The sequence below is a fragment of the Hypomesus transpacificus genome, chromosome 15 (genome assembly GCF_021917145.1).
Source record: "Hypomesus transpacificus isolate Combined female chromosome 15, fHypTra1, whole genome shotgun sequence".
In the NCBI taxonomy this organism is placed as follows: domain Eukaryota; kingdom Metazoa; phylum Chordata; class Actinopteri; order Osmeriformes; family Osmeridae; genus Hypomesus; species Hypomesus transpacificus.
Genome location: NC_061074.1, coordinates 11,856,303 through 11,877,180, shown reverse-complemented (window position 1 = coordinate 11,877,180; position 20,878 = coordinate 11,856,303). Strand labels below are relative to the sequence as shown.

The 20,878-nt window shown below is 45.3% G+C and overlaps 3 protein-coding genes across 4 annotated transcripts; 1 reads left to right on the top strand and 2 right to left on the bottom strand.

Moving 5' to 3' along the window:
- The first annotated feature begins 423 nt into the window (after window positions 1-423).
- Window positions 424-6,624, top strand: dhrs12la (dehydrogenase/reductase 12-like a). The gene is made up of 10 exons (XM_047035543.1): window positions 424-529; window positions 2,332-2,465; window positions 2,716-2,798; window positions 2,883-2,978; window positions 3,131-3,212; window positions 3,304-3,365; window positions 3,851-3,955; window positions 4,181-4,271; window positions 4,724-4,861; window positions 5,674-6,624. Exons 1-10 carry the CDS (start codon window positions 426-428, stop codon window positions 5,787-5,789), a joined length of 1,011 nt encoding a protein of 336 aa, XP_046891499.1. The 5' UTR covers window positions 424-425; the 3' UTR covers window positions 5,790-6,624.
- A 56-nt stretch (window positions 6,625-6,680) lies between these two features.
- On the bottom strand, window positions 6,681-14,546 carry wdfy1 (WD repeat and FYVE domain containing 1). The gene is made up of 12 exons (XM_047035540.1): window positions 14,322-14,546; window positions 13,246-13,313; window positions 13,084-13,157; window positions 12,821-12,875; window positions 11,622-11,772; window positions 11,409-11,521; window positions 10,787-10,913; window positions 10,240-10,345; window positions 9,824-9,925; window positions 9,583-9,713; window positions 9,303-9,411; window positions 6,681-9,126 (listed from the first exon to the last, which is right to left on the bottom strand). The coding sequence occupies exons 1-12, from the start codon at window positions 14,456-14,458 to the stop codon at window positions 9,067-9,069; spliced, it is 1,233 nt and encodes a 410-aa protein (XP_046891496.1). The 5' UTR covers window positions 14,459-14,546; the 3' UTR covers window positions 6,681-9,066.
- Window positions 14,547-14,647: 101 nt separating this feature from the next.
- On the bottom strand, window positions 14,648-19,828 carry serpine2 (serpin peptidase inhibitor, clade E (nexin, plasminogen activator inhibitor type 1), member 2). Of its 2 annotated transcripts, none has more exons than XM_047035542.1 (9): window positions 19,559-19,828; window positions 18,605-18,887; window positions 18,193-18,420; window positions 17,852-18,049; window positions 16,602-16,797; window positions 16,092-16,189; window positions 15,654-15,740; window positions 15,432-15,515; window positions 14,648-15,217 (listed from the first exon to the last, which is right to left on the bottom strand). In XM_047035542.1, exons 2-9 carry the CDS (start codon window positions 18,864-18,866, stop codon window positions 15,180-15,182), a joined length of 1,191 nt encoding a protein of 396 aa, XP_046891498.1. In that variant the 5' UTR covers window positions 18,867-18,887; window positions 19,559-19,828; the 3' UTR covers window positions 14,648-15,179. The 2 variants fall into 2 exon arrangements, with proteins under 2 accessions (XP_046891498.1, XP_046891497.1); XM_047035541.1 differs by having other exon boundaries at window positions 18,605-18,882; window positions 19,559-19,827.
- Between the last annotated feature and the right edge of the window lie 1,050 nt (window positions 19,829-20,878).

Here is a 20,878-nt window from a genome sequence, read left to right as displayed (position 1 = left end):
CTTCAGGAGCACCGCGCCCTGCTTTCATCAAACTGCTTCGGGATTGGCTGACACCTATCAGCTCGATCTGGGCAAGGTACACAGAGAAGTCTAGACCCCTCTCAATCAGTAATAAAATACAACTTTTTAATGTAATTGTGTTTGTAGAGTTGGGATGGATGTATATAATACTGTGAATGTATATTAAACTATGAATAATATGGGAATTAATTATTATAAAATGAATTCAGATGAGCGTAGGGTTTTTATAAATGTGTGATGTAGGTATTGTAACTGGGCACGACATTACACTCAACAAACAAACAAATGCACATCGCTGAACTTGAATGAACCACAACAGTCCCCTCATTTGTTGCCGCTTGGTGACCCAAGGTGTCACCCGGTACAATGTAAATTCAACACACGTGGTCTTGGTCCATGTTAAAATGGGAGCAGAACTCACAGTAACGGCCGAGAGGATTCCAGAGCTAACAATGTCTCTTTACCGAAACTCTGCCTGGTTTCTGAAAGGCCTGACTGAATTTACAAGGTAAGAAATACTTGGCAATTATTTTCCACTGTTGAGCTATGTTAGTTCTTCTGTGTAGATCCTAGAGACAACTTGTTGGGCTAACAACTATTAAATAAATTGTCATTTGAAATAGTTTTGTCAGCTGTATTTTATGCCTTGTTTCTATGTGCCAACTAATTGGATCCAACAGTATTTTGCTTCCCTTATTACATCCTTTTGTTTCCCCAAAATCCTACATTGTGTGTGTATGTGTGTTTGTGTTTGCATGTAAGTGCATGTGCATACACATAACATATCATACACAAGTCATATGTAAGAATTTGTACCATATTTTTATAGGCCTTATTTCATGCAATGTCACAAAAGCCTTAACATATGCCAATTTAAAGTCAATGTAAACCCTCAAAGAAAACAAGGAATATTTCTTTAGGATGGGTAAAAACAATTCTCATTGGAGAATCATAGATTTAAGCAGAAGTGTGACATTTGAGTTGTGTTTCTATCCTTGTCCAGGATTTTCATGGTCATCGTATGTTTGTTCGTGTTTATTTAGCAATAGTTTTGGATGTATCAGAGTTAGACCACTTAATAAAATGCTTGGTAGAGGGTTGCATGATGACTATCCTGCTTTTGACTGTTCATGTAATGTTTGAAATATGTATGACAGTAGGAAATTTATTTAAGATTGATCTCTATAGGAGGTTCTTGGTGACAGCAAGGCCTTCAAGGTTAATCTATGCAATGCATGATGAACATCCCACTTTTGTCACATAAGGTTTACTCCATTAGTGGAATGACTAGCGGCCATAGAGAGCCGTAAAACACAACAGCGAGATCTTTCTCAGATTGATATGCCTTGCACAGGTCACAAGGTTGTTGACTTGGAAACCTCCATCTGAAATTCTTAAGCCACCTAACTGGAAGTTTGAGACATCACACTTCGAAGAGCATATCTAGTAATGATCCACTTAGTTGCTCAAATCGACATGGATCTAATCTACACAGAATACCCTTTCAAAAGAATTGACATTATTTCAGTCGGGTTTGGTTGAACTATTTGCCTTGGACTAGATATTGTGCACCAGTCCCCAATCCCATCAATTGTGAATGAGAAAAAATGTTTGTGATCGTCTGAGACGCTCTCACTGTCCTGAACAACAAAGCTTACCCTTCTAAAGAGGTGCTTTTGTCATTCTCTTCCTCGTTCCTTTGTTCAACGTCATCTTTTCACCCAGAAAGCCGTCTCTCTCTCTCCCTCTCTCTCTCCCTCTCTCTACCCGGCCTGACCCCGGCCCTCGCTAATGGCTCTCTGGGTGACACGATGGAACAGAGGCCGCATTTAGCCCAAAATAATCGTTCAGTGCGGCGCCGCCTTTCTCTCTTGTACCCCCCTTGCTGTCAATGGTGAGAGCCGTCGAACAATGCCAATCATTGAGGTGCTCAAAGACCCATACACAAGAGCTGCTCGGCTGTGTCTCCCTCCGCCACACGCCGTCTGTCTGTCATTGGTTCAGAGATCACGCAAGGTGGCCCGTCCCTTCTATCTTACTGCTGAACACTAGGGCCCAGTTTCCCAGACATGGATTAAACCTAGTCCTGAAGCAAGAGGAGAATTCTACCAAGGTTTCTAGTCTAGGACTAGGGTGAATCCACGTCAGGGAAACTGGCTGTAAGTGTGAGACGCTGTCCTGATGGGACAGCGTGGCCATCATGTGAACCTCAAACACACGTTGGCCTTACATAAGCTCTGCAGCTAGTGCTTGGTGATTGACACACACACTCGCATACACATCTAAGACCAATGTGTGTATGTGTTGCAGAAGCGCTTTCCTGACGGCAGCCAAGCGCTTCGTGGAGAAAGACATCGATGTGGCCCTGGCGGGTAGATCCTTCATGATCACAGGAACTAACAGTGGCATAGGGAGAGCCACTGCCATGGCCATTGCCAAGAGAGGTATGCCACGCCTATGATGCTTCCAGACAAACAGAAAACACCAGGGAGGAGGGGGGGGGGGCTGAGGGGATGAGGTGGGATTTCGAATCAGTTGTGCATGATTTTGAGCATTGGTATCCCAGTCATGCTAACAGCAGATTTCATCATGGATCCATTCCCTTAAAGAGTGAAAGCCAATATAGCTATACAGGAACACTTGCACTGTGGATAGACTTCTGTGACCTGTATAACTCCCCCCACGTCTTCACAGGTGGTACACTCCACATGGTGTGCAGGAACAAAGACAAGGCAGAGGAGGCTAGGGCCGACATCGTTAAGGAGACAGGAAACAAGGTGAGTTTAAAGGGGCCCAATGCCACACTGTAATCCGGCAAACCAGACTGCATCCGAACCGAACGATGAGTTTTGTCTTCTCAGGAAGTTTACGTTCACATTCTGGACCTTTCTGAGACCAGGAAGGTGTGGGAGTTTGCTGAGGCCTTTAAGAAAAAGTACAAAGCCCTCAATGTCCTGGTGAGTGATGGAAGCTCTAGTCCCCCTCTCCCCCTCCTCACCCAAACGTGCTCTTCTCTCTCACCTAACTTCATGTGGGCTTTCTGTAGGACTTCATGTGTTTTCGTCGTGTGAGGTTGATCTCCAATTTTGTGTGCGATTGATCCGTACAGATTAATAATGCTGGTTGTATAATGACCCAGAGGGAGGTCAATGCCGAGGGACTGGAAAAGAGCTTTGCCAGTAATGTTCTTGGTGAGTGGAAACCAGAGAGAAAGATTAAATATTGCGTTTAAAATCAATCGTATTGATTTCCCTGTTTCCCAACTCTCTTCTACATTTTTAGGAGTGTACATACTGACTAAGGCTCTGATTCCCTTACTGGAGAAGAGTGCTGAACCCAGAGTGGTGAGTAAGAAAGTCCAACCTAGCTTACTTTTTAAGATGTGTTGCCGTATGTTGGAAATATCTCTGTCTCTGTCTCCTCGCTTACTTTCTCTCTATTTCTCTCTCGTCCTCTTTAAATTCTCTCACAGATGCACACAATCTCTGTTCCTCACACACAGAAACACACACAGTCACGCAAACAAAGATATCTCTTTAATATTAATGATCAGTCAGCTCCAACTGACTGAACTAGAACAACAACCAAACAACCTTTCACTCTTAATCATTATTTCATGCATCCTGTGCTCCACCAAAACACCAAGTTCCTCTTTCAATTTCCTAAACCTCCCTCCCTCCCTCCCTCCTTCCTTCCTTCCTTCCTTCCTTCCTTCCTTCCTTCCTTCCTTCCTTCCTTCCTTCCTTCCTTCCTTCCTTCCTTCCTTCCTTCCTTCCTTCCCTCCCTCCCTCCCTCCCTCCCTCCCTCCCTCCCTCCCTCCCTTCCTCAGGTTACAGTGTCCTCCGGGGGCATGCTCGTTCAGAAGCTGAGGTCAGGCAACCTGCAGTCGGAGAGGGGCCACTACGACGGCACCATGGTGTACGCCCAGAACAAGGTGTGATCGCAGCTTTCTGATTCGGGGCACTGGTGGTCACTCACAGAGTTGAAAGGCACCCATTGGTTTTGATTGCTGACGAGTAGAGGGGGATATACTGCTAGGTGTACACGATCACATGGCCTGGCGTAGCTTGTTGGTTTGTGTGTGGATATTAAGTTTGAAACAGTACCAAAATGTTTGCGTGTCTGTGCATGTGTCTGCATGTTTGTGTGTGTGTTATAGAGGCAGCAGGTGGTGATGACAGAGCAGTGGGCCAAAGCGCATACCAACATTCACTTCTCTGTGATGCACCCTGGTTGGGTGGACACCCCAGGTACTTTACAAATGGGTACTCCATTATTATTGCTATCATTACTGTTACTGTAATTACACCATTACTATTACTATAAATACTGTTACTATAAGTCCTCTTACTATAATTGCTCTTACTATAAGTAATGTTACTACAAATGTTGTAACTGTAATTATATAAAAATAAATGTTATTATTACAGTAAACTGTAATGATCAACAATGATCATTACTATTATGATCTGAAGATTAGAAGAGAGTTGCCAAACTGGATATCATCTGTTTATTATTTTCCAAAGCACACATAACCTGTGTATTAATTTATTATTTCTCTCCCTTTTTACTCTCTCTCTCTCTCTCTCTCTCTCTGTCTCTCTGTCTCTCTCTCTCTCTCTCTCTCTCTCTCTCTCTCTCTCTCTCTCTCTCTCTCTCTCTCTCTCTCTCTCTCTCTCCCTTTCCCTGTGTGTGGTTCTAGCGGTGGCCAACGCCATGCCTGACTTCCATCGGTCCATGAAGGACAGTTTGAGGGCCCCGGAGCAAGGGGCCGACACCGTGGTGTGGCTGGCCATCTCTGAGGCGGCTGCTGCAGGGCCCAGTGGGCGCTTCTTCCAGGGTAGGCCCGGGTCCCTGTACACCCTTCAGTTGGTATTTCCAGGATTGAATGGACAGTGACACGTTCGTTGTTTGATTGTCTGAAGCCTTGGATGTTGGGAGTTTAAGTGGAGTGCGATGTTTCGCTCTCTTTCTCCAACCTCTCTCTTTCTATCCTCACAACGAGTTCTCCATCAGAGCTCCAGGAGAGAAACGAGGGCTCTTTAAGACGAACAGTCTCATCAGCACAGTGGACCTCTCAGCGCAAAGAACTAATGGTGGCCGGAGTAAAAACAGACAAAGAGAGAGATGAGGGGAAATAGATACGATTGAGGGCGGGAGGGTGTTCAAGTCAGGTTGGATGGGTGTTTGTGTGTGGGTATGTGTGTGTTTGGAAGTGTTTGTGTGAGGGTATGAGAGGGAAGAGAGCTGGCTCTGTGCAGGGTTTGTCGGTGTAGTGAATCAAGGGGCTGTAGAGAGGCGTGCGCTGGCCTCACTCTACCACAGCTGGAGTGCACAGCTCTCGGTACCAGATACTACCAGAGAGTACAGCGGACGCGAGCGCGAGCGCGCGCGCGCGCACCCACACACACACACCCGCACGGACACACACAATGTGTGACCTCAGTGACCTTCCCCATAGAGAAGCACCACGGAAACTGCAAAAACAAACACCACACCTTTGTCTAGATAAACGGTAAACGGATGAATGTCAGGAACTGTGTTTGTGCACAGATACAGCCCACTGTTTTATACATTTGACAGTTGATCTGTTTTGAATGCATGTGTGTGTGTGTGTGTGTGTGTGTGTGCATATGTGTGTGTGTGTGTCAGACCGGAAGATGGTGTCTGCCCACCTGCCCCTGGCCTGGACCCACTGCTCCCCCATGGAGGAGCAGAAGTTCATGAGTGTGATGGAGGACCTTGGCAAGACCTTCCAACCCCACTGAGCTGCCCGATCCAGTCAACAGTCTCCCCAACACCCCCCCCCCCCTTTTCACAAACACACACACACTTCTCGATCTCACTCTCTTTTTAACACATCTTGCTGTTTGTGAACAGCTATAGGCCCATTGTAGCATTCATTCGAGAGTATTTTAATGCGTTATTAATCTTGTGTTACAGCCAATGAACGGTGTGATGGTGACACTGATTCGTCTCTGTCTTTTCTGCTCAGAGGTCATGAGGTCAAACTGCTGATGGAAGAAGCACTTCTTTGAAAGTACACTACGCATTCGACTAAGCACTCACACTGACAGAACACTTGTATCCCGCCCTTCACACAGTGACTTAATGGAAGCTGTCACTCAGATGGGAATCTGATTTGACCTAAGTCACGTCACTCACCCTATCCACCAATCGCATGCAGTCACTGGCCGATTGGGCTCAATCTAACTTGCCTGGGTGGGCTGGTGTTGAAAGTTCCTTCACTATGGCAACTGTATGTGTTTTCCTCACAAATTACAATACTAAAAATACAACTGTGATTAATGATGAGAGCCAGGAGCTGAAAACAGTAGGAGTCACAGCGCATCTTCGATTGAGCCCATTCTTGAGAAGTGCTTCTCTATCAGTCCAACATGCCCCTCTGACCAGAGACAGGGCCAACCTACAGTATGACCTGACGTGTGCATTATGAGAATGGCCTATGTGTTTAACTACTGATACTATGCTTAAGGGATTCATAATAAAAGCACTTCTATGGTTTGCTGTTACTTACTGTGACATGCTGCAGTGTTATCTGGGCGTCCAAGCTTGAATAAAAACACCTTGGTGAGAAAAGCCTCCAAGTCTTTTTTATTCTTGAATGTGATAACAAATTGAAAGAAAAAAACGAAACATGACAGGTCATAATATCTTTATTAAGCTTTTATTTAATTCCTCCCCGTAAGCTGACATGAGCCACAGGGAGGCTAAAGTCAGTATTGTAATATCAACAAGGGTTCAGTTTAAAAATACAATTATTAGAGATATACAACATTGTGGACAGATTCTTTTACGAACAGATATGACATGATGAAAACGAGGGAAACAAAGCTACAAACGTACATGGTATGGTGTCTGTATGAGGCATCGCCAAAGTATAGTTACAAAACATCTTTGTTGGCTTCTAAAAACAAAACAAAAAACGAACCAAAATGTATCTGACCTAAAAATCTATAAGCTGACATGGACAGAATAACGACAAGGTATAAATTCTTCAAGGGAGACTGTTTGAGTTACCTACTTAATTCCAGATGAACAGATTATTCAACTCAATTGGAGGTTTCAGCGAGGGAAACTACACAGACCTCTTTTGGTTAATGGCTCCTCCTCATAGCGTAAACCCACAGTTTGTGATCAAAGAGAACTGGAACTTGGGATAAGATGATCATTCAAAAAACAAACAACTGAGCTCCTGATTGTTCTGTAGCAAAGTATGGCCAAGAACCCTGAACATCCTTGATGGTGGTGTGTGTTGCGTGAGGTGTTGTGTGAGGTGTTGTGTGAGGTGGTGTGGGGGGGAGGTGGGCGGGGGGGTGACAGTAAACTGCTTTCAATGTGACCATCCTGCACCTGTCCTACTCACAGTATAAATCAACAAACGGATACCATGAACACAATCGTCATAATTACAAATCTCTACAAATATAAACACACACTACACGACCCAAACTGGAATGTGACTGCTATCAGGAATTTCAGTTCAAAGTTCTCGAAACTGAACTCTTTTTTTTTCTTTTCTTTTTTACCTTGAACAAGTGTGAGTCTATCCTATCATACGTTAACCAACATTGACACCCTTAAAGACACATACACCTTAAAGGAAACAAAATCTAAATGGTGTTAAAACGTGTCCTGGAAAACAAAACACCAAATGTGCATTCAGTGCAGGTGAGAGCCTTCCGGAAGCCATGCCAGGGAGAGAGGAGGACGGAGAGATGGGGACGGTACAGCACTAAGATTAATGAGTCAACCTTTCAAAAAAGAAGGTTGAGAAAATGACCACCCCACCAACCCCCCCAAAAAAATTCAGTTAGAGAGTGGAGTGAGTGTGCGCGTGAACAGTCGTGAGTTGAGCGTTTAGAAACATCTAGAAGGCTTGAGATCTTAAGGCCCCGGAGGAAACACACACACAGCCTCGTGTTCCACAGCAAATAATGACTTCACCAGAAAGAGAGTATGACCATGTTTAGTGCTACATTTACAATAGAACGTACCGCTTCAATGACCAAGTGCCTGTCTAAAGAAGAAAACCCTCTTGAGCAAACCTTAATGCAGTTTATTTGACAGGATACTCATACAACTTGTCACAAAAGGCAGCAGAGTGGACTTATCCGTGCTACACGTGGTGTCTGTACATATGCGGGGTGAGAGTGGACTAGTTGACAGAAAAAAGAAAAGAAAATATATATATATAAATGAAAAAAACACCGTAACAGAGTGGGCCGATGGCAGACACATCTGGCTCCGCCCTCTGACAAGAGTCTTCTGCGTTTGCCTCCTGAGACGAACACGAGATTTTAAGGCCGACTAGTGAAAGAGAGAACGAGAACCGGCGAGGGAGCGCAGAGCAAAAGCCAACGCTCTTTCCCTCCGTGGGAGACGTAAACAAGGGGACAACACCGAGCAGTGTACATGACACACACACACACACACGAGGGCATACGGACGTCGTGTTTCTACGTTACAGTGGCCGGGAAAGACTACATCCAGGTAGTGTTTAGTGAATGCTAAAAGATGGATGCTGCTGCGAGGAATGGTTTCGAGGGGAATGGTGGATTTGGGTCGCTTTACCATTCCCACGTTACAGTGCAAGAGAAATAAGGGCCGACCAACTATGTTGACAGAACCAAACACAAGCCAAACAAAACCACAATCAATATCAATCTTCCCAATCAGTACTGTACAGCAAACTCAGTCATACGTGTTCGTACACACGACCAGCCGTTCGCAAACTTACGTTGTGCTTAGAATAAGATTAGCCAAATACACGCTGCAAATCAGACCTGAGACCCATGTCAATCACACATGCAGGCGCACGTACACACACATAATTGAAATGCAAGGATGCGCACGCACACACACACACAAACTACTTCTTCCATACGTCCAGATTGGGTTAAAAAAGCACAAGCAGAAGGGGAGGAGTCGGACAGATGAGAGGATAGTTTCCATGGCGACTGCAGTTCTCTGGTCTGAATGGGGGGGGCGGAGTCTTGGGACCAACAGGGGGGCAGGGGCCAGTCAGCGAGGAGTGAAACCCGTTGCTAAGCTGCAGCCAACCACCTGTGTCATATCCCAGATCTGTCGAAAAAAAGAAACCAACCGAAAACAAACTAAGTCAAACAACACAGAGGTGGGAAACACGTTGCCGTCGTTAAGTTACCCGGACAAAGGATGCCAGCGATACCCGCATTCCTCATGCAGAATGTGCGTGTGGTGGTGTGTGTGTGTGATGTGTAACCCGTGAAGAGCGTGACCTTGACGATGCGGTCGCTGCCACAGGTCACCATCAGGCCTCGGGAAGGGTCCATGTCCATGTGGGAGATGTTGTGCTTCCCCTCGTGGAACGTGGCCAGGGCTGTCCGACTAGAAGACACACACGCGCAAGCACGCACAAGGAAGCATGTCGTGAGAACAAGCGTTCCTTCCGCTGGATCGAGTGGAACGCATGCCAGGAGCATTAAGGAAGCGACGCGCCGGCGGAGACGTTTCGAGGACACCAGAACACGGAGGGGAACTTCCTGTCTAACTACTCACTCTTCCTCCTTGATGGTGTCGAAGCAGGCGTCACACACCCGCACCTGGAACTCAAAGCCCATGACGGGGTAGGTGGAGCGCTTGCTGCTACACTTCCCGCACACCGCCTTGCCGCATTTCCTGCAGTGGTGCTGCATATAACACACACACACACACACGTTTCAGGTTCAGTGTTAACCTCAAAGGGAACCACTGTATTTCTAACCATCGCAGTAAGACTACAGATCCCAGCTGTCCGTACCTGCCGAAGCCCCATGGTCTTACTATCCCACATCTGTTTGATGTTCCAGAAGAAAGGCTGCTCGCACTTCTGACACGAGTCACTCTCCAGCCACTGAGGAGCCTGGGAGGGGAAAGAACGGAAAGCAGTGTGTTCAAAACGCTCACTAAATTCCAGCCCCACCGGTCCAACACCAGAGGGCAGCAGCGAGCAGCCAGCCACGTAACCCAGGCAGCGCCACAAGCGCCGCGTTCCCCGCACAGTGACCGCCGAAGGGACACCTTCTCAGCTCCCACCACCTTTCACGTCCTCCCTCGTCAGGGTGCAGCCACTTTGAAAACTCGATTTCGAGATGGAGTGTGGTGCGCGCGACTGAGCCGGTCGGCCGGCGAGAGGGCAGCGTGCCTTGGGGGGGGGGGGGGGGGGGGGGGGCTTACCTCGTCTCTGTGCGTGTCCATGTTCCACACGGTGATGCCTCCGTCGGCCGAGCAGGACAGCAGCTGCCGGGTGACCTGCAGGTAACGCACCGCCTGCACGCGCTCGCTGGGGACGGAGAGGGACACCGTGTTGGGACGTGGCCGAGGTCACGGGAGGAAAGCGTGACGCGTGTGAGAAAGGGGGACTTGGACTCAGAGGGAGGAGTCACGCGTCACATGGGTTGACACGTGGGAAGAGGAAGAGCTCGCTGAAATATGCTCAGCATAGTAATAATGCTTGGTATGGATTGCGCTAGCCGTCGACTGGCAGAGAGGAGGAGCCTCGCCGAGGAGACAAACGTAGGAGGAAGGAGGTCGGGGAAACGACAAGGGTGTGGAACATACAGAAGCAGGGTGAGCACAGATAACTTTAGGAGATTGTTTGCCGTTCCAAAGGCTGCTAATAAAACTGGATTTATTTCCCTCTCATGCTGGACCTTTTGTCTTTGTGTAGACAACTCATCCACCCACACACACACACACACACCGACAAAGAGACCGGACTTACTGGTGTCCTAGCAGAAGTAGTGTGCGCCCCTTGCGCCCGCCGATGTCCCACATGATGACGCTGTGGTCTGACGCCCCAGAAAACAGCAAACTCTGAACAGGATCCCACCACAGAGCTCCTATACAACCTGCCCCACACACACACACACACACACACACACACACACGCACACACACACACACACACACACACACACACACACACACAGAGAGAGAGAGAGAGTAACAGAGTGAAATAGGAGTGAGACAGATAGGGGGAGGGGGAGACAGAGAAGTGAAAGAGAGGGGGAGTGCGAGGTAAAGCGTGAGGGATGGAGTCATGTGATGGATGGAGGCTTGCGGTGAGTCACGGGCAAACGAGCGGCACATCACAAGCCAACCTTGTGATGGAAGAAGAACCCCAGCACCACACAGTGCAAGCTGTGCGTCTCACACCGTCTGACGCGGTAGTAGCAGGACGGCGCGCCGCAGTCCGCCGTATACTAGAGACTGTACTGAGTGTTTCCCTTTCCGAACTGATCAGCTGAATAACATTAAGCTCTGGGGTTTCCATTCGCAGTATCTGTTGTGAGTATGTATGTGTGTGTGGGTGTGTGTGTGTGTGTGTGTGCGTGCGGTGTTACCTTCATGGCCTTTCAGTGTGGTGATGGTAGAGTAGGACTGCCTGTCCAGTTTCAGAAGGGTGATCTGCCCGGAGTAATCCCCCACGAAGGCATGCTGCGTGGCGTTGTCATACCTGGACATGGAGGTCAAGGAAAGGCTGGAAGAGGAGGAACAAAGAACGGAGGGAGGAAACACGCACACGCACAGACGCACACGCACGGACGGAAGGATACTGCAGGCAGGAGGCCCAGGAGCCGAAGTAGTGTCGTCCCAGCATGGTGCCACTCTGGGTGCACATCCAGCTGACGCTCTTGTCGTGTCCGGTGCTCACCACCCACTCACTCTCCAGAGAAAACACCAAGGCTGACACGCGATTCTGGTGGGCTGCAACACGCACGCACACGCAGAGAGAGAGAAAAAGCACAAATGATTTGTGTACAGATAAGGCAAATATTCAGAAACATACACAATTGCTAAATCCTTATTTTCTTCCATTAAATCGAGATTCAAAGAGAAGTCCTCAAAATGTAGAAAAAGGCTTCATTTGCCATCTAAAGGAGATTGAACCTTGAAGATGTTTTCCTAGTTCTACAGAAGTAAGTAAGTAAGTAAGACTTTATTTATATAGCACTTTTCATACAATAATTGCAGCTCAAAGTGCTTTACATAAAATCAACAAAAACATATAACAAACTAAACTAGCCGCACTCTATCTGCGGTCTCTCAAATCCGTCTTAGATCCGAGCTGCCACTTGCAGTTTCTAATAGAAGAAGAAGGCTTCATCTAGGTCAAGGATTCTGTCCCTAGAGAGGTTCACCCTCTTGGATCATCTCTCAACCTCACTCTTCACGTCTCAGCATCAAAAATACGATGAATCACTCGGAGGAGCCATTTTGGATTCATTTAGTTGGAGGAGAATCATTGGAGCACATATCCTCCCAAAGCAAATGGAAACTTCTATAGGGATATCTGGTGTTCTGGCTCTAATACCTTCCAAAGCAGAATTTTTCCACTGATGAGAGAAGAAACCAGGCTGAGTGGCTTGAGCGTCAGTCACAGTGGTGAGGGGGGGGGGATCAAAATCACCCAATATGCCAATTTGAGGGAGCATGTAATCTAGCGGGGGATTTGCCTAATCTTGGATGACTTCTCATCCGCTTGAATTTGGGGGAACGGGTTTTCTTTGTGTGTGTGTTGGTTCTGGTGCTTCAGTGACATTAGCCTCTGCCTCCTGTACAGAGGAGAGAAATGCTCGCCAGTGCCGTGCTGGGAGTTGACCACACGATTTCTCATGGGACAGGGTGGGACTTCTCAAAACAAGACGTCTCCTCCAGCACGCGTACCACACCACAATAACATAATTCGACACATTTTCACTTCGTCACAACTACCCATGGCTACAGAACGGCAGGAAAGGCCCTCCGATCTCACCTGGATATGTCTTGACAAGGTTCATCTTGTTGAAGTCTTCCGAGATGAGAAATTCCTGCAAATAGAACCAAAACAACAGCAAGTTCATTCTGGATTTTTCTACATTGCCCATGAAATGTAGACATGTGGTTTGTCATTCAAAACAGAACAAACATGGGGTCAGTGACAACCAGTATTACAAGTTTTCATATTTAGCCTTTGGGTTTCTCAAAGATATCTTCTGATACAGATGTATTTTCACTGTAAGCTCATATTACACTCACCACAATAGCACCATTGTCCTGGCCTACAAAGATGCGTCTGCTGTCATGGTGGTAGGACATGCAGGAGCATGGCGCTAGTATAGGCACACACACATACACATGAAAAAAACTTTCAAATCAACTTTTTCAAAACAAGCTACTTCAGCCAAATGTTATACTTACAGGAGACGGTGTGATAAATGCTGGGCCAATACTGGCCACTGTCTCTCTTGAGCCATACCCGGATTGTTCTGGTGAAACAGGAAATTACATATTCATACTTCAACATGCCTTAGTAACGACTGAGGTGACAATGGAATGATATGGATAGGCTAATGGACGAGTCAAGAACTGTCCACATAGTCATACCATTAAGTTATCATGACATCATAAATATAATTATTTACATTTATTGTGCCTCGTTATTCAGTCAGGATACTACATTTATTGAGCCTGGTTAATTAACAACCTTAGTATTGGGTAAAAGAAGCATGAGCACTCAAGTCGATTTTTTCAAAAGTCGTAGGCTAAGTCCTTCCTACACTGAAGGAGCTTCCTCAAATTAGTAATGACGTTTCCTTACTTTCCTTACTTGACTGTCTGATATTAGAGTATTACCTCGATTCACATCCTCTAATATGTACAATTGTCTGGCATGCAGAAATGGCAGCTACTGTAGACGTGCATTTCACTCACATCAAATACATTGCCCTGAGGACACACATTCTTGTGAGCCGATTCCAGTCTGTCTTTTGTCACTCACTTGGCAACTACTGTTAGCTGGATAGCTAATCTACAGTAGCTAACATTTAGATGCAAGCAGTTTACGTAGCTAAGCAAGCAGGGAAAGCAGGCAACTAAGTGCGTTGTAGCACTACAACAAAACGTCTTTTGGCTACAGTAACAGTCCACATCTTGCTACAGAGATTGGTACTGTACGAGTTATATTAATGAAACTATAGCAGCTAGCTAGTCTACAGTACCTGACACAGACAGGATTCAAGCCTTCTGTTCTGAGATTTTCCAATAACTAATGTTGTTTATTATTGATTACGTTAGTAGCGTTAGCTAAGCCTTTTATGCTAGGTAACAGGAATGATGTATTCTTGTTTACGAATAAGGTAAAGATCACTTTAGACCAGTCGATTACATTTTCCATGGAATGTTAGAAATTCGGCCAATCCACCAGCTATAGCTGCTAGCCAGCTAGCTAACTAGATGGCGTGCAACAACACAGCCAGTGCTGCCAGCCTGCTTACCTGTCCTCGCTAACCGTAATGACTCCGTCCTCTTTTGGAATCAAAACAGCAGCATTGACAGCATCTGAGTGTCCCTCGATTTTGTTAAGAAGAACTGGTCTTGATGTTTGGGGCCTTGAATGGATCTCCGCTGCCATGGCTTGACGTGTTTTTGTTGAGCTGTGTTTTTTTCCCTGTAGACTTGCAAGGAAAACTCAGCTGACAGTTTTTAGCCAGCTAGAGCCCAGAGGCGCTGTCAAGGATTACCGTAATGTCTAAAATATTTTTATTTGTGTAAGGTTGAAAATCCATTCAAATGTCTCTGCCATTGAAAGTGGTCGCAAACCCACGTTTTACATGTGTATTTTATTCGTGTTGTGCAGTATGCAATTGTGATACAAACATAATTTTGTAAACTAACTCATATTCATAACTCTGCCGCTTCATACTTCTTAAGGCGTTGTGAAAATTAACTGTTGCACAGCAGATACGTGTAAGTTTAGACTTGGAGTGTTGTCAAACACAAACTGTATAAAGGACCAATATTAATTTTAACTCAAATGTACTCCATATAATATACACATATGACATTCCTGGTCTTGTTATAAAACACATTCCTAAAAGAACAAAGGCAATATACAACACAAAAGTAAATGTCTTAGTACAACAAATAATTATTTGAATATATGTCCACAAGTTTTCAGGCAAAAAAAGGTTTGTGTGTGGTCTCAGATGTGTAAAAGCATGTATGAAGGTGTTGAACTCGCGTTCAACTGCACAAGTAGGCAAGTCTTAAGTCAGATTCTCCTGTATACTATATGCTTGTTATTGTGAAGCTGAGAAAGTACACTCGAGTGAGGGTCATCTCTTCAAGCAAACTCAAGGCTGGTTGATCTGACCCATGAACAGAATAGTACCTGAAATACAAGGAAGTGAGGGTCAGTTTTACTGCACACTTGCTAAACAATGCTACAAAGTTACAAAACTTACAAGTTACAAAGTGTAAAGAATTCCAAAGCCTGTGCACATGGTTCATACACCTACGTGAGCTGAGAAGTCTCTCAGTCTTTAGGAAGCATTAGGGTCAGCAGAGCACAGTGAGAGGCTAGCCAGGCTGGAGTTTGGGCATACCTGTTGGGTTGTGTCTGGTGAGGAAGAGAAAAGGTCTGTCCACGACAACCCAAGGTGGAGAGGACCTGGCGAGCAATATGGCCGCTACAGGGAGAAGGAGGAAATCCAAAAGTAAAACATACAGCATGTAGTAAAACTCTCCAGAGCTGATAAAAATGGTACAAAGACACACAACTGCCATTCTAAAATACACATTTTACTTAACAGTCACACATTACCCACCAGTGGCAGCGGCTGCTTTTGTTCCATCCTCATTGACCTCGATTTTGGCTTTCTGGAGAGCCTTTGATACATACACGGCTTCGGAACCTGAAGGAGAGGTTTTGTGTCCAATCATCATCAGTGGTGTAAAATTCCATCGGTAAATGACACATACCACAAAGTAGCGCAAGACAACCATTAAAATGTAGGACCATTCAATCTGCTGACTCAATCAGGGTATGGGAGTTTTTTTTAGAGGGCAGGAAATGACCAGAAAATGATTCACCACTTCACAGAGCACAGCGAGACATGACTCATGGCTATTTGAAGCCCTCATCACAGTAAGCAGTGAAACGGAATTTCGCATTGGCTCCAGTCACAGTTTCATCGACACCCTGACTCAGACTGATGCAAATCCGTTGCGAGTGATGTGGCTTCTACGACGCCAACATTACTTACTCAGGTGTCTGAAGTCTGCTTTGCCCTCATCAAAGATGTCTGTTATCCCCAGTGCCGAAAGGGGAGCTCCAAGGTCCACCTCTGCGTCTGCAGTAAACCTACACAAATAGTAAGTTAGCATTCAAATTCTCAGGTAGGCGGATTTTAAATGCTCTTTTATTTACATTTAAGCGCTATTATTTTGTGGAGACAACATTTAAATGGGGTACAATCAGTTCAAAGAGGATGTGGAAATATATGAGGTAATTTGACAGCGTCATATTCCACCCGTATTCACTTATGCAAGAAGTTTTTCGGGTTGCGTAATGTTAAACCATTGAAAGTTAAACAGAAAAGATTAAAGTGACTCACTGTTTTATCCTGAGTCTACGTGTCGTGTACTGTACATCACGAGAGGCAATTACAGGGCATTTATGACACGGCAGTGAGTGTGTGTTTGTTTACTTGTGTAAATGTTTTGTGCCCAAACATGAATGTGTGTATGTGCGATTGTGCGTATGTGAGTCCTACTTAGGAAGCATGAGGCGGATCTTCCCCAGGTGCAGCAGTTTGGTCCAGCTCTGTACAGTGGCTGTGCTGATGTGTGGAACCACATCTGCAAGGAGCACATCCTCGGAGGGCAAGACTATCAGCATGCTCAAGCTGTTGCCGTGATACGGTAGCTCAATAACCATGTACTTCAGGCCCTGGGGGGTGCTGGCTAGACCTATCAGAGAAGGGGATCAGACCAAAGTTCAGGGGGTCACTGGTAACGTTCAGACTTAAAGCTAGTTAGCTTGTGTTCAAACACAACAACACTTTTGTCATGCATGTAAATGCAACTGCTCCACAGTGACTTGCTATTCTCCAACATCCTTGTTGCTTGGCTTTGGTTACAACCTGGATGACCAGTTTTCATGCCCTGCCAATAACTCGCTGTGGTGCGGAGGTGGCTAACACCCAAACAACAGTGATATCAATCCACACAGCACTGTCAGAGTGAACTCTCGACTTAAATACATTCAATTCCCAAAAGACTAAAATCAGAGTGCAACATGTATCCATCAACTACAAAGATGGCATATACCTAAAACAAATGGCAATGGAAACTAATAAATAGTCAACTCTGTATATAAATGTAAAGTAAATCAAAGTTGGCTGTATGGATTTCTCTGTAAATCACTTGAGGAATTTAATTACTTTGATCTGTGAGTTCATAGGTCTTTTATTGCAGTCATTTGTGTTATAGAGGTTTTAAAGATTTAGATAAATGCTTTTTTTATATAAGATTTATTGATTTCAGAGAAGCTGGAAATTGAAGAGTTAAATATACACCCAGGTACTTAAATACTTGAGCAGCCTAATCTTGAACTTCAAAGTATCTTAGATGAAAATCTTCTATCGGAAGTCATTTTAGTCTGGTACAAAGCTTAATCTGTTTCTAAGAAGCCATCTTAAGTCATTCATAAATCCAAACCAGCAACTAGGAAGTCATCCACAACCCTCAAACAGCCCAGAGCAAAGCACCATGGGAATTATGACATTTAAACACAATACTGACATGTACTGTACCAACTTCCCTTTATGACACATACTGCAAGTATAACCACACTGGTCAAGGAATAAGTCGAGGAAACACATTTTAGCCCAACTGTCAGACACAGTGACAATGACAAAATGTAGCTAAACACCAAGTAATGCGAATGCTTTATGGTCTCACGTCTCTCCAGTTCTAAAGACTGTAGAGATTGGACCATGACAGAAGACCCCTGGAAACTGACCTATATTGAAGACAGACAACTGGGACATCATGGGGACCTTGTAAGTGTTCCCGTTGCCTCCATTGAAGGTCCTCATCTTGGTGTTCTCAGGCAGGAAGCGAGACTTCCACAGGCCCTTGAAGTAAATGGAGTTGACCGCTACCAGACGCGTTAGGGCTCCGTCCAACATGTCTGGCTTCAACAGGCTTGGGATTAGGCCTGTGGGAAACATACAAACGATACAACCAAGTAAGAGATCATGCATGATGACTATACAGATACACTGATCCAACAGCATCCCTCAAATAATCATCCTGCTTTCATTGATCAGAACAGTCACTAGGCAATTTGATATGTCAAACCTTTGGTACGGTTATTGACCCAGTCATTGATGATATTGGCGGCCCTCTCTGTGTTGCTGAAATCCATGCTCTTAGCCTCACACTGGAAGTTTTCCTGGTTGGTGTTTACAAAGTCCCCCATCATGGGGAAACCTTCCTGGGTGAACATGGCGTTAGCGATGGTCACAATGTCCTGGTTGGACTTGGATGTCAGAGTCTTGTGGAGTTTCTTCAACATTTTGTAAGGGCCTGGAGGAAGAGAAACAATCAGCGGAACATAAACCCTGGTTCCAAAATGAACCTTGAATCATTCAGGATGGACATTCTTGTAAAGCTGCATTCAGACTGACATGGTAGTCATATGAATAATGTTAGCCATTTAAAAACAATAGTGGGGAACGCATACGTTCTGGCATATCTAAATCGTTCATACCGTTCTTCTTGTAGCGGAGTGCAGTGAGAAGCTGTCTCCTAGTCTCTGCATGTGCTCCCGGCATTAGCATGCCTAGGACGGAGGCCACACCGTGGGGAGAGATCACCACATTCTCCTGGGGTCTAGAACGTACCACCTGCTGGAACACCTGGAGACCCAGGTCTGAGCCCCGCTCGCCATAAGAGGGGGCCAGGGAGAGCGCCCCCGGGTGGCCACACAGGGCCAACAGCACACATAGACACACAATGGAGAGGCGTCCCATTGTTAGGTCTCTCTGACTGTACTAGCACACATGAGAGGAAAAGAACGAGGGAGAGAGAAGACAAAAGAAAAATTGGAAGAGAAAAAAAAAGAGAAAAAGAAACAAGGAGTGGAGCTGTTAAGTGTTTGCACCTTGAGGTTTCAACACTGCCTAACAAGCAATGGTGCTAAATGCCTATGACAGTTCCAGAACAACTAACAGCCCCTAACAGAAACTCAAGAACTCAAGTAAGAATGTGTGTGCGTGGTTATTTGTTTTGGGCCATTTGTGGCTTTTTTATGTTTATAGTTTTGTTTCTCCTTTTCTTTTCTGTCACACTGTTCTGCTGTAGAGGAATGTGCGGGTGATGACAGACCACTGCCTTCATAAGGCTATGTAAGTTAAGTCCTGACATGCAGTTCTCTAACTCACAGCGATTTAAATATAACAGATAGTAGTCTACCTACTAGTCTACTGTGTGTGTGCGTGTGTCCAATGTTTATATTTGAAGAAGTTGAACTAAATGTAAGCCTTCCACATGTGGAGTGTTCCAGTAATACCTAAGAACTAATGAATGGATCCCATTTAACTAGTTGGCATACAAGGTGAATTGTACGCATGATACAATGTAGCAACTGCTTACCACTCAAGCTTACTCACTTAAAATTAATTTTACCGTTATACGTGTAAATAGGTTTCTGTTATGTTCTTACCTAAATGATTTGGATGAGGAATATCTTTCAGCATTCAGCGGAAGCGTCAGTCGACAAATAAAAAAACACTGTTGTCCTTATGTGCAATGTATGCATAGATTGTATCCAATGAAAAGCACGAAATTCCGTCGAAGCGGTTGTGTTTCCTTATCAAAGTTGCAGGTAGGCTATACTGACTCCAATGTTATTGAACGGAGGGGTTTTGTTAGTTGAACTCCGCCCTCTCGTATAACTCAAGCTCAATTTGCCACTGAGTTGAAATATGACAAACGTGGACTCCAAGTTGCAACTTGCAAGCTGTTTATGTCAACAGGAAGAGGCAGTTCCTTGAAACATGTTACGCTACATATGAGCGTTGGAGCTGAATTATTTTTTACAAAGTACTAAAGACTCGAGTGACCCTGTCTATTTTTACTCTATGACCTGTCTGACTACAGTCTAAGACCACCGGAGTTTTTCAACTGTGAATACGTGTTCCAACAAACATTTTAAAGACGTAGAAAATGAAGCAGTAAGGAGTGTGTTGACTGCAGTCGCAGAAGAGCAAAGGAAATTAAATGACGCAATAGACAATGCCAACAGCTTGTGTCCATAGCAGTGCACTGCTGCTATGGACACAAGGTCAAGCCCACCTGTTACCCCTTGACGGGCCCCTTATATGACAGAAACGTTGGACAAAAGGACCACCTGCGTTCATCTATGTGGTCTCTGTCTTTTTCTTTGTCCCCCCACACACACACACTCACACACACACACACATCAATGTGAAGGGATGAGGCTCGATTACATCCTACTCTCATGCTCTAGAGAGGATTACATAGGAGTAGATATACAGGGGTTTGGGTTACAGGAGATTAAGTAAGAGTGTTCATGTAATCATGTGTGAAGGGGAGCATATGTGCTTATTAAATCAGACAGGGAAGACATGCTGTCCTGAATTAAATTCCTGCTTGCCAGAGAAAAGACTCAATAGACCAATACAGTCATGTAGTCAGCTATGCTTCTATGTGGGCTATTGAAGCTGTCAGACTTCTTCTTTCATGAACACTGGGGGGGGGGGGGGGGGGGTTGAACCCAGGGCAGGATTTGGTGGGGGTTTGTTGTTAAGGCTTGGAGGGGGGTCTTGCTAGTCCAGCTGGGATGCCGAGAGGCAATAGTTGTGAAAATAAACACAGTAGAGGGCAAATACAGTGTGTGTGTGTGTTTGTGTGTGGAGAGAATCAAAACAAGCACACAGCTGTGTAGGGATCATGGCCTGTACAGGGTATTTGGAACCACAAGAGTTCCAACCACTAAATCCAACCCCTTAACTATCGACCT